This window comes from Thalia democratica, chromosome 6 (assembly GCF_965202585.1).
Source record: "Thalia democratica chromosome 6, ktThaDemo2.hap1.1, whole genome shotgun sequence".
Lineage (NCBI taxonomy): Eukaryota > Metazoa > Chordata > Thaliacea > Salpida > Salpidae > Thalia > Thalia democratica.
The window spans coordinates 59,140,620-59,165,925 of record NC_139170.1 but is presented as its reverse complement, the minus strand read 5'-3'; the positions used below and the strand labels follow the sequence as shown (position 1 = coordinate 59,165,925).

Sequence of the window (25,306 nt, the reverse complement as noted above, 5' to 3'; positions counted from 1 at the left end):
GTTGAATTGCTAGGGAACAACTATAAAGAAGTAAAAACAGGAATAATTAGTTTAAATAATGAAGAGAAGTAGTTTCTGGTCAAAAAGTGTATGTTTTTAAAAACATACTTTGTTGAATCATCGGTGTTTATATATATATTAATATTTCTTAGTGGCTTTTATCAACATGCTTAAAAATAAACCTTACCAATACTTTTAAAACAAATTTATGCTTAAAGGTTTGATTCTGTCTATTAAAGAAACTTTTTATTTTGAATAAATATGTTTTTAGTTGTAATTATTTTGTTTTCAGAAGATTGATTATTGCTTTTATGAGTTTATACTGTTATATCGAGTTATGGTTTCATCAACTACAGAAGAAATTCATTTTAATGTATAAAAACAGATAACGAAATTAAATTTACTAAAAATAATAAAGTTATTTAGATTTTATGAAATTTTATTAATAAACAAAACTATTACTCTTCATTTCTTAATATACACTTATCAAGTAAGTAATGAAAAACGTAAATCTTAATAGCATGTAGAAGAGTTTGTAACTAAGATATTAAAACTTTTTAAAAAATTTGTTCTATAATCAGATTTTATAAGTATTGGTACTAGTTTAAATTTAACTAAACTTGAATTAGTTAACTATCACAAAGTTATTAAGCTCTTAAAAAGTAGTTTTGAATTTTATGGCTAGAACAATGAACAAACGTTTGAAGAAGAAACGTTTTTCGATGATATTAACTTTAGTGTGATTTTTTTTGGGATCAGCTGTCAGAAATGCACGAAGGCTCTTTTTGCATGAAGGGTCACTTTTGTATGAAGGGTCATTTTTGCACGGCGTCACTAAGACAGTAATTGCCATTAAAGTATGCTATTAATTTTAGAAATTAGTATATTAATAGGTATTACAAGTAATTATTTTTTTTTGTCTTGTTTTGTTTGTTGTCTAAATTTTCTCTATTCAAATGCTACCGTTTTTTAAGTAAGTTGTAGCAACACATTTTTTTACTTAGAAGTTTAAAGTAATTATTAAAAGTTCTTATTTACTTTTTTTTAACTGTAATCTAAATAATGTTCTAAAATGTAAAGACCATTAGTTAAAAGCGGTTTAATTATTAAATATTCTCATTTGTTTTAAGACTAATTTTCAAAAAGAACAATAATAGTTATTTTATTCACAACTTTAAACAGTGCAGTTTAATAATTTTAGTTTATTTAATTGTTTAAGAGAAAATTATGGAGTAGTACAAAAGATAGATTAAAGGAATATTATTCTCGCACTGTAGAATAACAGAGTATAAATTTCATCCAACATAAAACTACGATTCCCAGGGAGTAATTTTGTATCATTTTTTATCAATTCAGCAGTATTTTAAAGATTTTCAGAGACAATATGTTTGTAGTTATAAGACAAAATGTAATATTCTAAATTTATTTGATTACATTTGCATTTTATTATAAATAAGATCATGTGTGTCTGAAAAACAAAAGCCAGGTGTTTTAATTAAACAGACCTTTGCAATTTTTTTAAAATATATATTTAGCTAAGTAGTAATTTTTTAATATATATTTATATAAATATTATAAGTGAAAATATAGTAAATCAACAAAAAATATATAATAATACAAACATTTGAAGTCGAAATAAATTATAAACATTGTAGAAAAGACTCTCAGTTAGAAAGTTTATATATATAAATATATATATTTTTTTTACTGTATTTTTATCAATGGATGCATGGCAATAAATTAAGTCCCGGTAGCAAGTTTATTTTTGTAATGAGTTTTAAAATGCTTTTAACTATTTTTTTTTTAGATTTTAAACCTGTTAATAACTTTTTATTAATCTTTTGAAAAACACTCTCGAAAATATAAACAAAAAATATGTAGAAGTAGACTTTAAAATAAATACTGTTTTAGTCAAATATAATGCAGCATTTAATTATTGTTTTTATTATTATAAATTTATTTAAAACTTAACTTTCAAAGCATGTAATAATCACTAGCTACTTTTGAAATTGTTTAAGTTAAATTTTAAGAAGTATTAAAAGTTTAAAACCCAATTTGGGTTGTAAAAACAACAGATAATGAACCGGATGATGGATAAAAATATTGTGAACTGGTTTGATTATATACACGCACAAATTACAAAAGTCGGTCTAACTAGTTTGTTACGTCACTTTATAATTTACAGTGCGATGGTTTATCGAATATTTTTGCGAGGGTTTTGTTGTCGCATAATGTTGTTGACTGATTACTGGAAGGGTTATGCAATAATTTTATTACTTTTCTTAGAAACGCTTGTTGAAAGCTATTTTAGATTGCTGCAGTGTAAGTTCAAAATAGTTTGAAAAGTTTAGTTGTACAGTAATGAACGTGTATAATTTTGTTAAAATTCAATATTTGACTTTTTTATTTACTTTAAACTTTGAATTCAGACTTTAATTACTAACAAAATAAACTTATTTTAATTAAATAAATATATTAAAAAAGTATTTCTTAAAAAAATAAAATTTAGGAGTTTAATTTACGTTTATTGTAAATTTTAAGAGACTTTAAAGAATAAAACTCATAATAAAATAAAATGTAAAATAATAATTAAAATCAAAATTGTTTAAATTTTACTAAATATATTTTCAATAGAAGTGATCTTTTTATCTAGCAATAAAAAAAATTCTAAACTTTCTAACAGATCGTTCTATAAACTAAAATTAACTGATATTCTCATACTTGATGTAGTTAGTTTTTAGTTATGTTTATAATGGTTTCACATGAAATAAGATTTTGACATATAAGTGTAGTAGTTTTAAAGCTTAAACCGTTTTAGTACGAAACTAGAAATTTAAAATATGACTCCATATAAAATAAAAGTACTGTTTATACATGTCTAGAGATAAACATTAATTCTGATATATTTACATATCTTGTTTATAAATATTGTAATTAATTAACTTTCAAAGCATCTAATAATCACTAGCTACTTTTGAAATTGTTTAAGTTAAATTTTTAAGAAGTATTAAAAGTTTAAAACCCAATTTGGGTTGTAAAAACAACAGATAATGAACCGGATGATGGATAAAAATATTGTGAACTGGTTTGATTATATACACGCACAAATTACAAAAGTCGGTCTAACTAGTTTGTTACGTCACTTTATAATTTACAGTGCGTTGGTTTATTGAATATTTTTGCGAAGGTTTTGTTGTCGCACAATTGACTGATTACTGGATGCGTTATGCAATAATTTTATTACTTTATTTTATCTTAGAAACGCCTTTGAAATCTATATTTATTTGCTGCAGTGTAAGTTTTAAATAGTTTGCAAAGTTTAGTTGTACGGTAGTGAACGTTTGTTTATATAATATTTGACTTTTTAAATAATTTTAAACTTTGAATCCAGACTTTAAAAATAAAATTACTAATAAAATAAACTTATATTAACAATTTAAATAAATTAAAAAAGTACTTCTCAATTGATTTTAGGAGTTTATTTTTCGTTATTTCTAATTTTTAAGAGACTTTAAAGAATAAAACCTTATAAAAAATAAAATGTAAGATAATAATTAAAATAAAAACTATTTAAATTTTACTTAAACATTTTTTCAATAGAGGTAATCTTTTTATCTAGCTGAAAAAAAATTCTAAACTTTCTAATAGATAGTTCTATAAACTAGAGTTAACTGATATTCTAATACTTAATGCTATTTAGTTATTTTTTAGTTATGTTTATAGTTGTTTTACTTATAGTAAAATTTTGACTTATAAGTGTAGTAGTTCTATAGTCCAAATCGTTTTAGTAAAAAAACAGAAATTTAAAATATGACACCATTTTAAATAAAAGTACTGTTGATACATGTCTAGAGGTTAACATTTATTCTGAATTGTTTACATATCTTGTTTATACATATTGTGAACAATTAGTATGTACAACTTTTTAAAAACTTTTGTATAATAATAAAATTATACTAGTAGTTTTAAGATTGTCAATTACAAATTATCTTAACTATAATTAGGTTAAATTTTTAAACTTACTTGTATTAATACAACAATATTGTAGTTTATAAATGACTCAAACACATTTTTACTTAAAAACAACAATGGTAAAATTTTATTATCATTTAAAACTAGCAAAAAAAAATTAAGTATCAACTGCTTAATATTACTACGTCTTACATAAATTTAGGCTTTACCTGTATAATAAGAACTTAAAATAACACAAAAAATTGTCTGGTGTTTAGTTTTTAAACTTTTTTGAGCAAGTATTTTTATTAACTTCTTTCGGTAACATTATAGAAAAAGTTTTAATTTGCTTTTTAATAATCAAAAGTTAGTCGTTAAAGTTTAATTTTTTTTGCAACTTAAAAAACCGAAAAATGTATCATTATCAACATTAAAATTTGTACATATATCTAAGTATGCTTTTTAAATTGGTAAAATTGTTTAAAAAAAATTATTTGTTTTGTAGCTTTGAAATACTACAGTGTATTTATTTCTTCTTGCATTTGTCACTTAGTTGTTTTTTTTGTACTTTTTTAAATATGTATGTTTAATATTGTATAAACATTAAAATTTCAACTATATTTTTATATATTTTAACCATTTAATTATTAATATCTCTATTGAAATAATTACACTATTTTAACTTGAATTCAAACAGTTTCAGTTTAATAAATCCATCGACGCTTTAATATAAAACATCTTTGGGAAATATAATATTTTTGTGCTATACAAAAGTTCTGTTTTTCGAAAAGAATAAGTTTTATTTTTAATTGCCTAAAAGTTATGTGAAAGTTCTAAATCAATCTATTTTATGGCATTAAGAACTTAATTTGGGAAAATACTCTACAGTTCAAATTGTACAAAACTTGAAAATAGTTTACTAATTTATTGTAAAAAATTTTTTTTTAAGTTGTAAACAAACTAACAAGAAAAAGGTGTCTATCGATTTTCTTTAAATGGCTAATAGAAAGAAAACTATACGGTTGATTCAAAAATATATCTGAACTGTTTGTAAAGTATTTTACTGTGTCAATATTTCTTAGTAGACTAGAACGAGCCTTTAATAAAATTAAAACTTTAGTTTTTTCTAAAACAGGGACGTAGCTAGCTCAAAAAAGATACGAATCTGCAAAAAAAATCTAGAACAACGTGTGATAACGTCATAGTGGGAATTAAGTAGTTTTAACTACCTTTAATTTTATATGAAAGTGTGAAGTTACGTTAAAAATTAAAAATAAATTCAATGTTGAAGTATAATGAATAACTGAACACAAGGCATATTTTAATGCTCTTGACCCTCTATAATTCTTTAAGTGTTGCATTTTTTATGAACCTATAAAACCTTTCATTTAAATAAAAATATTAATTAAAAATTTAATTTTAAAAGTATTACTGATAGGCCTAAAGTATATAACTTTGAAAACAGTTTCTCCAATTCAGAAAACATTTGCAAAAATTGTTGCTTTTACTAGATAAAGTTAATAAATTTAGGAGTTTAATAAAATACAAAAGAAATATAAAATAAAAAAGTTCACAACATTAGATAAAATTCAGAGGTACAATTATTTTATTATTTTCAACAATAATTTATAAAGAAATAAAGAGTACTTTGTAAATATTAGTTTTAGCTTTTGCAGCATAAAGATTTAAAAACTTAAAGTATGTATATTTTTTTTAAACTTGTTAAGAATTAATAATACAACTATAAACTTATTAAAATTAATAGTATTAACTTACTCTTTTTAATCTTAGATAAAAACAATAATATTAAACTTATTTTAAAACTACTTATCAAATATTGATTAAAGAATTAAACTGATATATTTTATAATTTATTTAAATACTTTTTTAATGGTTTTTAACAAAGCTATCCCTTTGGTAAAAGTATTTTTATTTCAGCTTTAGTTTATTGATATTAATTGAAGAATAAATTTCAGAAATATTACTAAAAAACTCACCTAAATGCACCTCAGAACAACTTTTATATAAATCTTTTCTAAAAATTTGATGTGCCACTAAATGACCTATCTCAACATTTTCAAATCTTTAAAACAAGTTTTAGTTTAAAAATAAAGTTCTAAAATACAATTAAAAACTATAATTTGTTTATATTAATCTCGAAAAAATAAAAACCTTAACTAACCTAAGCATTTATAAAATCATTAAAACAGGTTTTAATTAAAAAATAAAGTTCTAAAATATTAAAAAAAAATACTATAATTTGTTTATATTATTCATGAACATTTTTATACATTATTGCTTTTTTCAATTTTTCTTCTTATTGCAAGCTTTATGTCTTATTGTGTTATTTTTCTGATTTAATAGATTCTAATCTTCTTGATAAAACTTTAGGAATTGATATTGTCATCACTGTTTCAAAAGTTGTTCATTTTGTATATTTGTCAACTACAGGGATTTAATCTTAGAACATTCAACTCAGTAAATCAATTTGATTTAAAACAAAAGTTAATTCTTCATTTTAATTTACTTTGAGGTACATCAACTTAAATATTCATCTTGTTATATATCTTCTATCTGTATTTGCTCTTTTGTGACACAAAAAAAAAAGTTAAGTTCTTTTTGACTCACCTCAAACATTTTAATAGTACAAGATCCTCTCTCACACTAACTATTTTTATTCTCTCACATCATTTAAACCAAATCTACAGTTTTTAAATTGATAATTTTACAATAGTTTGCTATAAGATAGCAGTAAGCTACAATATGCAATTTGTATACAATTTAGATTTATTCAATTTGTTCAATATTTACGACACTAAATATGCTAGAGAGTATAGTTAATGTAAAAATTATTTCTCAGGAGTGCAAAACTAAGTGTAAACAAATACTGAAAGCTAAAGAAACAAGGTCTTAATAGCTGAAATAAATAATCGAAACATAAGTGAATTTTTTTGCACAAATGTTTACGGTTCTGTAGATTTGCAGAAACGTACCATATTGCAAATTGTAAATGAATTTAGCTTAAATACAACTTGTTAGGTAAGTTTTAATTTTTTCTATCAAAGCTTATCATAAGAGGCAGATAATCATAATTTTTTTTGTAATTTTAAAAAATGTGTATTTTTGGCAATACCTTAAAACAGTAAATTATAATTGAGGTGCATATTCTTTTTTAATTATTAACTAAATCATTTTTATTAATAATTTGTGATTACTTCTCAATTTTTATCCAAATGTACAAATATTCTGTTAGGTTAATTTTCCTTAATTGTTATGAATATCATTTAATTTTTTTTTTTTTTTCAACCACTAAATATGCTAAACAAATGGTTTATTTAAGTTTTGATTTTTTTTTTGAGCTTCTCGAGTAACTAATTTTCTTTTGAATTAATTATTCACTAGAACATAAAAAAGTAAAGTGTTTTTTAAACAGTTTTTAATTGTATAGTTTAATAAAGTGTATTTGTGAAAACTTCACTCTGACCCTGTTTTAATATATTAAACATCAAACAAAATTATTTCTCTTATACACTAATAAAATGTTGTTTATATAACATATTTATTAAAAATAAAACATAAGCAACTTTAGTGATTAAATATTAAAAACTTTAGGTCATATTTATTAACCTTTTAGTTGTGAACTAAATCACATTTAGACATCATTAAAACAAGCAAAATTCACAGGTTAAATACATAAACAAAATACCCTAGTATGTAGTTGTCACCTGCATTTTGAATAATTTTTATATTAGTCCTATCTCAGGAATAAGACTTAAAAATATTTTGCACGTTTTTTTGCACGAAGTTTTTGCACGTTTTTAGACATGTATAAGTTTGATTGTTTTCTTTTGATACGAATAATTAATTTGAAATTATAACAAGTATTAAATGAACAATTATTAATGTAGTTTAGTGTAATTTTTTTTTTTTTATTATGACATATCTAAACTAACTTTGACATTTAAAAAAATATTCTTTTAAACTTCTAGAAAAATCCAGCTGATTTAAATTAAAATATTTATTTATTTTTCTAAAAAAGCTGCCTGTTAAACTTTATGAAAGTTGTTAAGGAGCTTAAGTAAAAGTTATCTAAATGTCAAGTTAGTAAAAAATACTTAAATTAGTATTTAATCTCAGTTCATTAACAACTTAAAAACATTATAATTTAGTAAAGTTAAAGTAATAGTTTTAAGTTGCTTATATTAAAACTATAAGTTAGTTTCTTAATATTATTAAATTAAGAACTTATGATCTTACCAAGCTAAAAAACATATTATCGTAAATTAACTAAATATTAGGTTCTAAGTTATTGGGTAAGTTTTATTTTTATTGTTTGTTGTAAAATTTTCATTTAATCTGTTTAATCTGTTTAAATGGAAAAGCCTTAAAGACTATTAACTGAAATAACATATTTTAATTTACTAATTTTATCTTAAAGCTTAGTACTGTAGAACTACACGACTAACTTAAGTTTAAAGATGTCTTCCAACAACTTGCCAGAAAATCAAAACTCTGAAGAAGCCAACACTCTGCATTGCCAACCAAATGTTTGTGACAAATTAGTAATCTTTAAAAATAATTTATTTTGTATATTATAGAGTTACAACACATCACTAGTTTCAAAACTTTGGATAATAAGTTTTATTTATATAACTTTAAGCTGTTTATTAATAGATAATGAAAAAATTATGATTTTTAATTTACTTTGATTTAAGTAAACTTAGCATCTTAAACATGTTTACTATCCATTTATACAAACATGTTTGTATAAATATTTAATAAAAACAAAACAGAACCACCTTGCTAGCGAAGCAAATATCGAAGCTAAAGTGATAGAACTTATTCATCAAACAGTTAGTTTGAATTTATTAAACATTTTTAATAACAAACCATAACATATTATAATAAATATTTAAGCCGTTATTTATTATCTTTTATTGTTATGTTATAAACTCTTTAGTAAGCATTTTAAAAAACTTGAAAATGTATAGTTTTAACAGTTTAGAATAACTAAATAATAAAAATAAATTTCTTAAAATTTTTCTTTCAGTTGCACGATGTTTTCTTTATCGAAGACCCAAAAAGACTAATCAATGAAGATTTTTTGTATTATTCTCAACTAAATAAAAAATATAAAAATAGAGCTGCTAACTCATGTCAATCCAAAATAAACAATAATACTAAAACTGATTTAGTGACAAGTTTAGAAAACAAACAAACTTTTACAGAACATTACAATAAATATACTAAAGTTAGTGATACAACTCAACTAAAAAGCAACTCAAACCAGCAAAAAGCAGGTTTGTATCAGTTTTAAATTTTATATTTCATGTGATAAATTTAGATTTATACTAAATAAATTTTTATATTTTATTTTTAAACTAAACATCAAGACCATTAACTGCAAAATGACAAAGATTAATTTAAAGGTCATGTAGTTCAGTATAGTGCTAAGTAGAATTTATCTTATATGCTTAATAAACATAATAATATTTTCTAGCAAGAACTACAAAACGAAGAAATGTAACGAAAGCAAATCCTAACTCTGCACAAAAAATTAAAAAGTATAAGACATTAACTGATGAAGAAAACGATGTTTAAGAATCCATGCAGATAGTTTAGTAGACTTTAACAGGCCGAACACCATGTCTTAAATTTCAACCATTGTTAACAAAACTTTCTAATTTAATAAATTAAACAAATTTTATTTAAAATAAAACCTTAAAAGCTTTTTACATGCTGTTATTTTTTTTTACTTTCGTTTTTAATAAATTAAAACACTTTTACTCTCTTAACTTAATGACTCTATTTTTAAATATGCAGACAACTGTAAGATACTTTATTTAATTTTTTTTGAAAGCATTAAATAAAACTCTATAATTAATTGTCAGTCAGTATTTTGTATTTATATTTTTATAATTAAAAAAGTAAAATTATTCCTTTGTTTATAATTGAATATATAAAATAATTTTCAGTGTAAAAATTAGCTTAAAGTATAAATTTAAATAGAAATACTATTAAATATACAATGATAAACCATAAAAAATATATTTAGAACAAACAATTGTTTAAGATTTGTGGTTTTGATTAGTTAAGGGTTTGTAATTTTTAAAGAATTTGATGATTTGGATTGATAAAATTCGAATAGTCAGTAGAAAGAATTGATAAAACAACGATTTAAAATGTATTTATCAATACTAACTAAATTTTTATAAAACACTTAAAATTCTATAAGAATTAAGATATTTTTAATAATCATCAGTTATATTGTTATTTTAGAGACAGAAGATCTATGCAAACTAAAAACAAATTAAATCTTTCTTAAGTCCTAAAATTAATAAAATGTCATTAATAACAGCTGTTTAAAAATTAACAATTATTTTAAAACATTTTTTAACATGTATATCAAATGTTTTATTTTTTTTAAACGTAATGTATATTTATGAAATTAAATAATTGTTACGAAAGTAAAATTGTATATATCTAGTTGTCTAGTTTATCTTACAAACTATTATATTAATTTATTTTATGAATTTATAAATTTAATGACTGTTTATACATACAGTAACCTCTCGCTTATTTACGCACATTGTGTCAACAGAAAAAGTGCGTAAAGATACGAGATATCGTAAAGATACGAAAGGTACCAAATATACTTACTATAATGGCTGTTTTTTGATATTGCTTCTAGTTAAAAGCATACTAGGGATTTTACCACTTTTAATAATTTGTTTACGTAATTCATAAATATGTAAACAAAAGATAAAACTATACATATAAAAAAAAGGATTTGATTTTATATAAAATAATAATACTTGTATAAAAATTTAACTAATTTTAATAATAAGTAGATTTTATTTTTTCTTTACTTATATGTGACTTTTTTGATACTTAACATTTATGTTCTATTCCACTTAGCAAATTGCTGTGCAAAGCAAGTGTTACAGAAGAAGAACTTAAACTAGAAAAAAACATCAAATGAAAATTAGTGATATGTTTACTAAAATAACGATTGAGATTTGTTATAAGTGTGAGCTTTATATTTATTAAGTATCACTGCGACTTTTTGCTAGGAAGTTTCATTAAATTTATTTCTTAGATGTTTATTCATATATAGGGCAAGAGTGTTGTGTTATTTATTTGTGTTACAAACTCTCATTATTTCATTATACTTTCATTATTTAACACAGTCATATTTCTATCAGAATTTTCAATTAATCTCCCAATGCTAACGAAATTTCTGACATACTGAGGTATAACTAAATGTTTATTTATTAGTCAAGGAATATAAGTTTAAAAAGTATAAAGATATAGAGAGGTGAGTTAGTATTTAACAACATACTTTTAATTAAAATTCTACAATAAATCTAATTTGTGCATTAAAAAAAAAATTCATTGTCATTCAAATTTTTAAGAATTCTAAAATGCGTAACTTAACGAGAGTGCGTAAAGATGCGAGAGGTTACTGTAATTAGCGAATAACAGTTAATTAGAATTCATAAGAATAACACTCCTTTGAGATCCATTTTATCTATAGTAAACTCAGCGCAGCACAAAAGGCAAAGTTTTTAACTTGAGTCCCAAACAAGTGTTTAAATACTTTTAAACGTATTCTTAAAAAGATTCATTTACGTTCGTTGACAAAATTAAAATTACAATAATACGTTTTTTAGCGTCGTCTAACTTTAAAAGTCTTTTTACTAATGTACTTCGAAGGAGGTCATTTAGATACTTATACATTGTTTAATATAAGTCAACCTAAAATAAACCGAATGATTTCAAAATAGTTTTAAAACTGGCTTCATCATAAATTATACTAATCATCATAAATACTTCATCATAAATGAAAAGTTTTACATGCAGTAGTTTTTGTACAATCTTCGTCTTTGTTTAAGAAATTAAAACATTTCAACACTCTCAATTTTACGCTCTTTGGTTTAAGATAATCGGAAAACTACAAGATACCCTTTTAAAATTAATTCTCAATGAGACATAAAAAAAACCCAATAGTTAAGTGTCAGTCAGTGTTTTGTATTTGTATTTTTATAATTAAAAAAGTAAAATGATTTCTTCTAATATAATAATAAAATATCTTTAAAGTACTATTTTTAGTGTAATAATTAAATTAAAGTAAAAATTGAAATAGAAATAATTTTAAATATTCTGTGACCAACCAGAAAATAATAAGTTAAAATAAGTATTTTTTTTTTAATATTTGTTTTGTTAGTTTAGGTTTGTAGTTTTAAAAAATTTTAATGACTGAGATTGATGTGGTTTGATCAGTTAGTAAAAACAATTGATTATAAAATGATTTAAAATTTTCTAATAATACCAAATTAATTTTTATAAAATATTAAAAATACTTATACAATTTATCGTTTTTCATTATCATAAGTTATATTAATGGCAGAAGATCCGTGCAAAGTAAAAAAAAGCTTATGTCTTAAGTCCTAAAATTGTAAAATGTCATTTATAACAGATCTTACATTTTTGAACGTTTATAATATAAATTCAAACGTAAAGTGTATTTGCATTTAGTTCTTATTACGAAAGCAAAAATGTGTACATCTAGTTGTCTAATTTATCACACAAACTATTATATCAATTTACTTATTTGTGAATTTAATATGACCCTTTTTTATATAACTATCAAATAACGGTTAATTCTTATTTATTAAATCAAACCTTGTTTTAAATTAATAATAAACGTAAGCCCGAAATATTGACACTCAAAAATCATTACTCATAACTTTAACAAACCGTATACATTATAAATTTTGCATACAAAAAACTTAAAATGATAATAACTATAATTATGATAAATCTAATATTGAAAACCTAAAGATCGTTTAGGAAGATTAACAAATAAACAAAATAATCGAGTGTTAACCAAATTATAAAAGTAAAAAAACTCTGCAAAAGCTGATTGTCATGGATATTTTTCGCTAATTAGGAATGATTTTCGTAGTTTTTTTTAGTTTTCTGTTATTATATAAAACTTTCCACTAACTCTATTAAGAAGGTATTGCTAGGGAACAGCTAAATATAAATGAAATATAAACAATTAGTTATTATTAAATTACTGACAAGTAGTTATAGAATAAATAGATAAGGCAGACAAACTCAATAAAACTAAGTATATTTCAGTTACCCTACGTTTGTATTAAAGAATAACAATCCTTTGAGGTCCATTTAGTGTATAGTAAACTCAGCGCAGCATAAACTTGCAAAGGTTTTAAGCTTGAGTTTAGGACAAGTGTTGAAATACTTTTAAGCGGATTGTTTAATAGACTGCTTTACGTTCGTTGACAAAGTAAGAGGTATAATAATACGTTTATTGCGTCGTCTGACTTTAAAAGTCTTTTTACCAATGTACTTTGAAGGAGGTCATTTAGATACTGATACATTACTGATACATTGTTTAATATAAATAAACATAATACAAACATTTTTAACAATATTGTAAAATACTTTTGAAACTGGCAACTTCTAGCGGTAAGTTTAGTTTTAACTATTTATTTTATTCCAAACAAAACGGAATAACCAAAGAGTTCCCCTTCGGACCAATATGGTCAACATAACTATGGGTTATAATGAGTCAAAAGTTACTCCAGCTTTGAAAAATAAATAGTTGTTCATGTATATTGATTTTTTTGTGTTGGTCAGAAGCCATAATTTATATTTAAAAATGTTTAAAATTATTATAACTTTTAGTAATGTTTTAAATTTGATTAAACTAGTAGCTGTTTTTATTTTATCAAGGAACCTGTTTTACGTAAGCAAAAAAAATCAGTATACTGTTTTTATTTTTGTAATACATCATAAGGCGTGATATTGTCTAATATTAATGTATAGTTTTACTTTATGTTAATTATGATGTAAGCGAGCTTAGATTATTCTAATTTTTACTTAAATTCGCACTTAAACGCGCTTAGCGCCCTTTAGTTTGATCCTGTTTCCCTAGTTAAACTAAATTCAAGCCTCAGAAAGCTCCGTTACTTTTCGGTTTTGCTTCGTAGAGAAAGTAAAAAGCTGCGATTCGCGCGCAATTGTGCGATCTTGATTGTAGCTTTCATGCCTCAAAATAATCCCTTTCTCCTAGTTACTGTCATGGGTCTAATCTCTTATCCATCCATCCCTAAATTAATAGTAATATATTTTAAATAATCTAAACAACTCCTTAAAATTTCATGTTAGGTCACTAATTCTTCTAGTTGTCAAGTTTTAGTCAAAATCGTTAAAAATTTGTACAAAACATTTGCACAATTTACATGGTATATTTTTGGAATTAATTATAACACTCAAAATGTTAATACTCGTTATTGCTTTTGCTATAACTTGTTAAAATTAAATAAGTAAAGAACTCAACGACCATAAAAAAGAAAAGCTTACGACAAGCTAAATAATTTCCTTTAACCAAATATATTTAGGAAAAAAACTATCATTCTAGTTAAAACATTGGTGGGTCTCACTTAATTATAACACAGTTAAAATACGCTGGTTTTAAACATCATAACATAAACTAATACAACTTATTTTGTTTTACATTGCTTAAATGATATATATAAAGCTAGTAAGGTTTTGTGTTTTATTAAACCAAAAAATTAACAACAAAAAATAGATAAGTAAAAAACACAATTTGCAATTACTAGATCTTTTTTATTGACTGTTTACATAATTTTTGATAAAAATGGTATTTTTTTTTGATGATTACTACAACTAATAACTGTAGGCCAAGAGAAAAAATTTGGTATATAAAAAGCTGCTGACCCCTTATGTAGATCTACAAAAAAAAAACATTTGTCAAGAACTTAGTCTGAAACCATACTTGATGTTAAAAATTGCATGAAAATATTAAATAATACTATATCAGTTATTTTCTAACTTAATTATATTGCTTTAATATCTACCTCTGAACGAAAAAATGTAGATCATTGGCGCTAAAAGTGTCGAAAAAGTCATAGTAGAGCATATAATAAATTGAATTTATCATTGTAAATCACTTATTTAAAGATTGTAGAATGTAGTACATTCATAATAAAGTAATTTGTTTGTGCTCTTAGCAATTTATGTAAGTTAAAGTCAACTTAATTAATATACCATAAACCTTGCTAAACAACCTTAAAAAATATTGACATGCTTCTTACAAAAACATTTAAGCAGTAAACATAAAGCAGGGCTTATACAAAATGAATCATTTTTTAAAGGATGCACTGCTGTATAAGTATTGAAAACTTAAATTTTGAAAGTACAAATTCTAACAATTATGAGTTATTATGAACTAGATACTTCTACAATTTTTTTTTTAGAACTTTATTCTTACTGATTAAACCCACAGAACTATTTTAGTTTTTTGAATTTAGAAATACTTTTTAATAAAAGGATAAAAGAAGTTTTGAAAATACTAAAACATGGATATATACTATAAAAAAACTTTCTCTTATATTGTTATTCTTTTTATTATTAATCTTACTAAGAAAACCCACAGGTACTGTTTCAATTAATTTTCTCTTTTTTTTTATTGAGATGTAAACCTTAAATACTTTTACAATAGTTGAGTCGGTTAATTTAAATTGTTATGTAACGTGCAGAATAACTTAAATCATTTAGTTACTACAGTTCAGAGTAGGCCATAATAAACTATTTCTTTAATTCAGTAAACATATGATTTGATTGGTAAGATAAAATCAGAATAATAAACATACATAAGTAAATGATATTACAAATATAAAATTGTATAAAACAGGGTTGGTATTTTTTAAATCCAGTATGAATTTCAACACGTTTAACGCCAATCTCATTCAAAAGCTTTCTGTAAGCACAGATGAGGATAAGAACATATTCTTTTCACCACTGAGCATTTCGCTTGCTCTTTCAATGCTACTACTTGGTTCTAATGGGAAAACAAAGCAGCAGCTTGAAGAGGCACTAGGACTTGTTAAAGATGAACAACTTCTTGGACAGCTTAAAGCGCTACATGATCTTCTCAATTTAAGCTCCGAAGGTTTAGAAGTCAAGCTTGCTAATTCTGTATTTCCATCAAAAAGGTTTCAGATGGTAGCAAAGTTCAAAAGTAAGATGACTCAGCTTTTAAATGCCAAATGCAGCCTTTGGACTACATAAACAATGGAGAAAGATCGAAAACGTTTATAAATGAGTGGGTAGCAAATTGTACTAATGGAAAAATAACAGATTTATTTAATGACATGGACCCAAATACTGCATGTGTTCTAGTTAGTTGTATCTACTTCAAAGGTGATTGGTTTAATAAGTTCGATCCATGTAACACCAGTGATGCTCCATTTCATTGTACAGAAAAGAAAACATCTACCGTTAAGATGATGAAAGACGAAGGTTATTATTCGTATCTTTCTGTTGAAGAAAAAGGGTTCAAGTGTTTAAAAATTCCTTACAAGCAACCAGATTTCAGTATGCTGATAATTTTACCAGATAAAAGATTTGGATTGAAAAATGTAATCAAAAAACTAGACGTCAAAACTATTGGAGACCTCGAACAAGGTAAAAACTTCATAGGAGAAGATATATTTTTGCAATTGCCAAAGTTCAAAATTGAGTATGAAGCAAACTTGAACGAAACACTACGTTCGTTAGGAATAAAAGACGCTTTTGATAATGAAGATGCAAATTTTAGCGCAATGTCCATGCAATCAAGTGGACTTTGTGTGTCTAATGTAGTTCACAAAGCTTTCATTGAAACAAGTGAAGAAGGAACTGAAGCTGCTGCAGCAACTGAAGTAGACGAGATTGCGTATTGCGATTCGGAACCAACTGATTTCATTGTTGATCATCCGTTTGTGTTCATGATTTTGTACAAAGATCAAAATATGTTCATGGGAAAAATTAGTTCGTTGTAAATTTTCAGGAATGAAATTTTTTTATATACTTTAGTTGTTTTTCTTTTGTATAAAAAAAGTTGTGTTTATTATTCAAGGTTTTTATTTGTTTCTTTTTCATTGTTTTAGGATTAGTTTTCTGTTTCGCATATACGTGAATTTGAGATGTTAATAAAACAAAAACAAAAATTGACTTATTTTTTATGGTTACTTTATGCATATAAAATTAAAACATAATTGATAAGGTAAAGTAATAAAAACAGCTATATTTCTAATATGGTTAAGAAAAATATGAGTAGGCGGTGTGTAGACGATAATAATTAAAAATTTTAAACAACGTTTAATATTAAAATTTATTTGGAGGTTGAGTTCACAAATTTAATAATAATAATAACAACATTAATAATAATATAAATTATAAGTACCAACTAAGCATGAAGGTTAGTGGTAACTATTTTACAATAATAATGTTAATTATATTATGAAATTTTCAGTAAAAAAAAATTTATTACATAAAATCCATATGTTAATCATATTCAAATTACAAAATTCCGTAAAATATAAGTTATTTAAGATGTTATATAAAATTCTAATGTTAATTGTATTAAGTAATTTCTATAAAACTCTTATTCCCAAAGTCAATATAAGTGCTAAGGTAAAATATTTTTGAATTTTTTATCTATACTACTCTACAACTTATATATAACTCTAATACCTTAATTTTCAAATATTTTTTCTAATTAATGGTTTTTGGTAACTTATTATATATAACTCATCACACTTAAAACGAATAGTGTTAACCATAACTATCTACGATTTATTTTAATTTACTTTTTTTAAATAAACAAACTAATTATTAATGGAAGTTTTATATGAAATATGTTTATCATTACCTCAAAAACTTTGTCAAACAAAGTAGTTATTTTGGATTTAAAGTTGAAAAACTTTGACTAACTTAAACTGAAACACTTAAGTTTAACTAACTAACTTTTGTTTGTGTTTGTACAGGGGTCGGCAAACTGCGGCCCGCGGGCCAATTGCGGCCCGCGAAGGGTAAATCTGCGGCCCGCGAGCATGTTATTTTTCTGAATGTAATGCGGCCCGCGAAAGAAAATTTTGTGGCCCGCGAGCATGTAAATGTGGCCCGCTGAGCAAAATTATATTTCTAGTTAAAATTTTTTCGGTAATTCGACTTAATTTGATTAGTTTGATTTTAAGTCTCTCGATAACATTTTAAAATAATTTCAAGTATTTACTGCTTTAGTTTAATAATGTGAAAAAGTCAGATTAGCGTTCTAACAGGATATGTTTCTCAGTTTCATAATTACTTCTTTTTTAAAACAGTAAGTAATTATCTGAAAAAAAGATTGTCAAGAGTGTTTGGATTCAATAAGTTAGTTATATAATACTTATTTATTAAATAAACTAAATGCAAATATTTTCCATTTTGCACAAAAGTAATGCACAGTAATTAACTAAAGTGTCATTTCTTTATAGCTTAGATATTTTTTTCAATATTTTTATACCTCAGTTTCTTTTATAATTTTTTTATTTGTAAATGTTATATTTTAGTGTGAATACACTTAAAATAACATAGTAATAAGAAATAAGGTTCATTTGATTTTTGTTTTGACACATTTTAATTTTTTATAAGTTTTCTATGCACACTAACTTAAAAAAATGCTCATATTTTAAACCATTTTTTATTTAATACTTTAGTTAGTTTAAGTTTAGTTTATGCATACTTTTCTAACATTGTTATTTATACATGTCATATCTAAATTTGTACAGACACAGTTAAAACAATATATATGACATAAGTTAATATAGTTTTTGTTAGGTATACATTCCATTTTTCAAACATTGTTTTTTTCAAGCTAAGTTAATTTTTATGCCTTGCATATCAATACACACAATTGCTATTTTTTTCGAGCTACCTATTTAATATAAACTAGATATAGGGATGGTAAATTTATAATTTTTGTACATTGTTAATCAAAATAGTTCAAATTCAAGCAAATAAACAACTAAACATTGCCACACACTCAGACTATCACTATTTGAAGACTTCAAATCTCAGGCCAACTAAGCCATTTTTTAAGTTTTTGGCTAGAATTGCTTTTTGTATACAAAAATACCAGGAATGTTTTTGTTGACTCAGGCTGGCTTTTTTGCTTATTTAATTATACTAAAATGTCAAAGTTAGTAAAAACATCTCTAATAAAAATTCTCAGATGAGCAATAGTTTTTTTATCAGTGCTCTCATGTTAACAGTTTGATTAAAGTCCTAATTTGATTTATGCGACTTTATAACCTTAAAGCATTTCCTAAACACGACTTTATGTTGTCATTAAAGGTATAAAGAAAAGTTTTTCATTACCGCCAACATAAATTCTTTATAAAAGTTTTCAATTATAAACGATAAATCATTTTAGGTAACAAATTTTGCTACTTTATTACTTGCCTTAACAATTTTTTCTGATTGTTCTGTAGTTACTGAAGATAATAATGTGCTTTGTCAGAAATGACTTTCGTGATCTTTTTTTATTGTTTCTCGCAATAACTTCTAACTAACGCTTTTTTTATTCTTGTAGCTCGTCTTATATTTTACAATTAATATTTTGAAATGCAATATTCTTATTGCAAATAAAGAATTGCTATCATGGTTAATTAAAAATAAATTTCTACTTCGCTAATGACTCAATAAAATTTTATACTTTTGTTAAACTTGTTTAAGAAACTCAATTTTCCATTACAGCTGTTTTATATTTTTTGGCATGTATTTTGTTTACTGTAAATAACATTTTTATTTCTTTATGTAGTGAACTTTATATTAACTGGATTGCTACACAAACAGGCTATTTTAAAAGCTTGAAAACTCAGGTGTGTGTGAAGCTTTTATTTCAAACACTTTAAAGAAATCTTCCAATTCTCAGAATAGTTTTTATGACTGTTGTGTAGTTATCTAATTGCATTTATTTTCTTGTTTTCTTACACTTTGTGTACTTTTTGATAATGATGATATTTTAACTAGGTATTTAAGCTTGATTAACAACTATTTATTAGCTTTTTAAAATTTTAATAAATTTAAGCTGGTTTGATACATATCAGACATTTTGCTTTTTAGTGGCAACCATGTAAAAGTCTAATTACTAATAAAATACTTTATTAAAGTATTTGAGAATTAATTATGTTAAATCATTTTTTTTAGCTTTCTTAAATACAAACAGGTATTAATTTTATTATGTTTACTAATTACTAAATTTCTTAATAAGTGTAAATTATTTAGCTCGCAAAAACTTTTTTCGAAGTAAATATTCTTAGAAATATGAAAAAGTGTTGATGATATAACAAATTTATAAAAGTAACCCAAAAATTGTCTTTCAAGTAAGGTTTTTATAGATAGTTAGGTTGAAGTAAAATTAAAAAAGTATTAAGTTTAACTTATTAAATGCTCATGAAAGTACATATTTTATTAACAATAACAGTACATATTTATTAAAGTATATTAGTCAATGTAAATCGTAATCTAATAAATATTAATTTGAATAGGCATTCTATGTATAGCTAAAAGTCATTTTAAATAATAAGGTGAATAAAAGTAAAACTTTTCTCTAGTGTGACTAAAACTAAAACCATAAGATTATTCAAATGTCACTAAAACTAAAACTGCGGCCCGCGAAGACTTTGGAAACTTGAAATTTGGCCCGCGACCACCAACTGCCTGCCGACCCCTGTGTTTGTAGAAGTATTCTTAAATTTAAGTGATCAGTGTATCTAGTTCAAATTTGTTTATACTTATAAGAAGTAAATTTCTTAAAACTTATTTAAAATTCAAATTATTGAAGTAGTTCAGACTAGGAACTTTTTCGTTTTATTTTTAAAATAAGTCACTAAAAGTACTGAAAAATATTGTTCTAGTTAAATATGTAAAAAGTGGTTTTTCAACTAAAAAGTGATTTTTAGCTTTACTCTGCATTTATAAAAGGTAATAGTTAAAGAAACGGTTTGTGCAAATATTCAACTTTTTTTAAAATAAAATCATAGAGATTAATTTGGATTTTTTAACAAAAATACTATAAATATTGGATTAAAAGATTGCGACCTTTGAACTTGTGACTAAATTTTTTTTACATGGATAAAGTACCACACAAAGGAATTTTAGTGCATTTAATGTTTCACGCAAGTAATGCTTGATTTCGAAAAAATCTTTAAAGTCAACAATAATTATAAAGATTGATTAAAAATTATTATTATTTTTTACAAATAATTAAAGTATTTAAAAAAAAACATAACATTTTCTAAAACGTTTATGCTTAAAAAATATTATAGCCATATATTTAAAACTCTTTAAAAATTTCAAAGAAAAAAAATCTTTACAAAATCTTTAGGAAGTTTAATTTTTCAAACTTAGTTAATCCTGAACCCATTCATAAGTTAATTTAAAACAAAACGAGTTTTTTATACTTTTTGAAAATTTAAACCAAGAACGTGCATTTTTAAATGACCTAATCTCTATATTAAAAAAATTTAAACTTTGATATATTTTTAGCCGATTCAACATAAAGATTTACTTCAAGCTCATAACGTTTTTATTGTTCTAAAATTAATTGTTTTATCTTTTTTATAATAATTTTAGATTTTTTTTTTTAAACTAAATTTAGCGACGGAATATAAATATTTTTATTTCGCAGAACTTTGTCAGACTAATAGATAGTTTAGTTTGGTAATTTGACTATATTTGAAATCTAATTTTAAAATAACTTTTTATAGTAATTATAAACTTTTAATATTTATTTTTATAGTTTTGATTTTAATATTTTCACTTGTGGTACAATTTTTAGTAATAAGAAAATTTGTTATGCAAAAAAGCTTAATATGAAACGTCAAGAGTTTTTTCTTTACATCACTAACCTTAAAAAAAATAATATTCAAAAGTATGTACTAAAAACCTCAATACTATGGAAACTATATTTCCATAAAAATTAATCAAATAAACTTCATAAAAATTATTACATAAACATCAAAAAAGCATCTGCGCCGGGACTCGAACCCGGAACCTCTGGATTAGAAGTCCAGCGCGCTATCCATTGCGCCACGCAGACGACTGAGAGAACACAACTTTTTTAATATTTAACTAAAACATGAATTTATGTTTGGGTGTGATGAAAGAAATTTATAGTTATAAAACTTGCAAATATAAGTGATCTAATGAAATTAAGTGTTGTTTTTTCTGCATAATTAAAATTTAGAAATTATTTAAACAAATGAAGTATAAGTAACATTTAACTACACAGCAAAAAATAAAAACAGGAGATACACTTAGGTTTAGTTAAATTTGAGTTTAACAAATGTTTTTAGTTTCTTATGTTTAATTTATTTGTAAAATATTTCTTTCATCTTTACTATTTTTAATTTTTTGTGGATGTTTCTTTAATGTGCGTTAGAAATGCAAATTGTTAATCAGTTTTATATAAATTTTTACCGAATCATTAGGTTAGGAATAATAAAAGTTAAAAAAGTTATTTTTAAAAATATAATTCAAAATAAATGTGTAACTTTTTTCAATTCAACACTAAGACCTTATTTATTAAAACCTTTTATTTTGTAGCATTAAAGTATATTTATGTAATATTCAACAGTAAAATTTAAATAAAAAAACTAAAAACAGTTGTTTCATCATTTGTACTAACTATATTATCAACTTTATACAAGTTATTTCAGTATAAAGACTTTAACAAGCTTAAAATTTAAATTTTCTATAAATTTGTAAATTATCATAAGTTTTTACGTTCATATAATTATGTTTAGCTATTACAATTAATTATTTTCAACGTAATAAGATTTACTATATATTTTTTTTATCTTTAAAAATAACAAAAATTAAAAACAATAAGCAAAAAATAATTAATAATAAGTATGCGCATGTTAACTTTGACAACATAACTTTATTTGATATTGTTCAAAAAAACTTATTATTGAGAATATTTTATAACATTATGAATTAACATATGTGGCTTTACATTGTGTTTTAGAGCAAAAATGTTGTCTCATAAATAACACTTGAACACTTTTTCTTTAATGTGATTTCCTAAATGGCATTTTAATTCATTCTTCAGACCAAAACTTTAATGAAAAACATAACATTGAAAATATTTTTTACCACTATGTACCAACATGTGTCTTGTCAAATCACCTTTCTGTTTGAAACCTTTATCACAGTCTTCACATTTGAATGATTTATTCCTGTATGAACTCTTTTGTAAATTATATTCCAAGTTTTTCTAACAAGTATCACATTTAAACTTTTTGAATTTTTTATCTTCATCGAAATGTACTTGTATTGAAAACTTCTTTAATTACTAAACTAATTAAAAATTTAAAGTTATATTTTTTCATTTATGATGCATTCATTAATTGAAAATTTATAGTAGTTATTTTATAAGTAAAAACAATTAAAAAACGTATTAAACAAAGTTATGTCTTAGTTAATGTTACAAATTTAGTTTATTATCACATCTGAATACCGAAATAATTTTAACCTTAATACTTTTCAAGGGCCGATAAGTAATAATAGTAATAACTCATAATGAATTGAAAACTAAAGGACATACATTAATGACTTTAGATATTTATATAAAATTATTAAGCATTCTGTAAAATGGTGCAAATATTTTGTAGAAATATCCTAGTAAAATTAGTTAAAAACAAAGCATTTTTAAGAGGTTTTATCTAAAAAGACCAATTTATGTTTTATATTTTTTTATTTTTAGAATTGTAAAAGTTGATGTTAGTTCATTGCGTATATAAAGTAAATTGTAAACTTTTATGTTTAATAGTTTCTGGTAGTTATTTGAAAACTAACAATATAATAAAAACTATTTAAAAACAGAAAGTGTTAAATAGCTAAAAATACTTAACGTAAGAGTTATAAAAATTTTCAACAAATTTTAAACAGTATAACAGTAAGTTAATATAACCAATTAGAATTCTTAATGTAATTCTAAAATCAAATCAAAAAAGTTTAAAACATTGAAGGTTTGAAACATTTTACTTTTTAATTTAAGAAAAAAGTTATATCTTTATTTTACTTTATTATCAAAACCATACAACAGATCAATAAAAAGTTGGTCTTTCAACTACAAATATTATAAAATATAAAACTGATACACTATGTAATTTTTTTTTTTTTACAACTACTGACACTATAATTTACCTAATTTCTTTTTTCAATAGTATTATATTATGATCAAGATAATTTTATACATCAAATCGTAAATTTAAATTACAGAGCTTTTATAAAAATTTTATTGTTTATACAAATTATCCATCTAATATATGAAACAATAAATCAAACTAAAGCATTGTAGACTAAAGTGAAAGTTAAAATTATATATCTTAAAAATTTTCTTAAGTTTTTCAAATGCAATTAATAAAACAGCGACGAAAAAAATTTATTTATTATTGTGTTCAACTATTGTCCTAATAAAGTCAAAAACATTTTTTGTATTTTACATTTTTCTTCTGATTGTTGTTTACTACTTGTTGATACTAGTTGGTTACTAAACTAAAAAAAGTTTGAAGAACAAATACAGCCAACAACTGTAACTAATAAGCTATTAAAATAAAAAACAAAAAACTTAGATGCAAGTTAAGACGACCTACTAATCAGTTAGTTTTAAGCATACAAGTAATTTTATTTTAAATTATTAGTAAGTATTATTATACTTTGCATATGTAAGATAATTTTAAAACACTTTCTTGCTTAATAACCATTTTTTAATAATACTGTTAGAAATATTTTTCATGAAAGTAACTTTTTATATAAAGACTATTTTCAAATATCACTTGATAATGTAATGTACCTTAAACTTGACAATTAAAAATAATACGGCGTAAGAGGGCATTAATGTATCAACTATTTATTAAGATATATGACTGTACTGTTACGCGTAAAGATCAGATACAAACTTCATACTTATAAGCGTCTGTTTGTACGTGACTTTTAATTTGTTGGTTTTAGGTTGGTACGTCATAAAAAGAGAAATCTACGTAATTTAAAAAGAGAAGTAAAAATTTCCAAATTTTTTTTCACAAGTTTTATTTTTTGTTTGAAAGTATAACAGTTTGTTTTAAGCTCTTTAATTAGCACTAGTCCTGAATTAAACCAAAAGTTATTTTTGAAGAGTAGTACTTTAGTTGGCAAAATAATAAAATTGAACTTAATTTTTTTGTATTTTTTAGTATTACTACGAAAACTTATAAAAATTAACTATTTTGTAGAAAATTTTCATGTTTCAGAAAATTAGTTAAACAATTTGAAACAACTACTTTCTTAACATATAGAAATAGTTCAATAACTGACATTCTAAACGTTGATAAAAAATTTGTTAATTCCAAACAGAAAACTTTAAAACAGAAAAGGTTCCGGCCGGACTCTAATTTGAAAAAAAAGTCCGGATCCCGTTCCGGCCGGATTCTAATTTCAAAAAAAAAACCGG

General features: G+C 23.5%; 1 protein-coding gene and 1 non-coding gene across 2 annotated transcripts; one reads left to right on the top strand and one right to left on the bottom strand.

The window, feature by feature from the left end:
• The first annotated feature begins 15,720 nt into the window (after positions 1-15,720).
• LOC145839266 (leukocyte elastase inhibitor A-like) lies at positions 15,721-16,826 on the top strand. Its single transcript, XM_082946862.1, has 2 exons — positions 15,721-15,981; positions 16,059-16,826. Exons 1-2 carry the CDS (start codon positions 15,721-15,723, stop codon positions 16,824-16,826), a joined length of 1,029 nt encoding a protein of 342 aa, XP_082802988.1.
• A 5,011-nt stretch (positions 16,827-21,837) lies between these two features.
• On the bottom strand, positions 21,838-21,910 carry Trnar-ucu (transfer RNA arginine (anticodon UCU)). Its single transcript has one exon. It is a non-coding gene; the product is annotated as a tRNA-Arg (tRNA).
• Between the last annotated feature and the right edge of the window lie 3,396 nt (positions 21,911-25,306).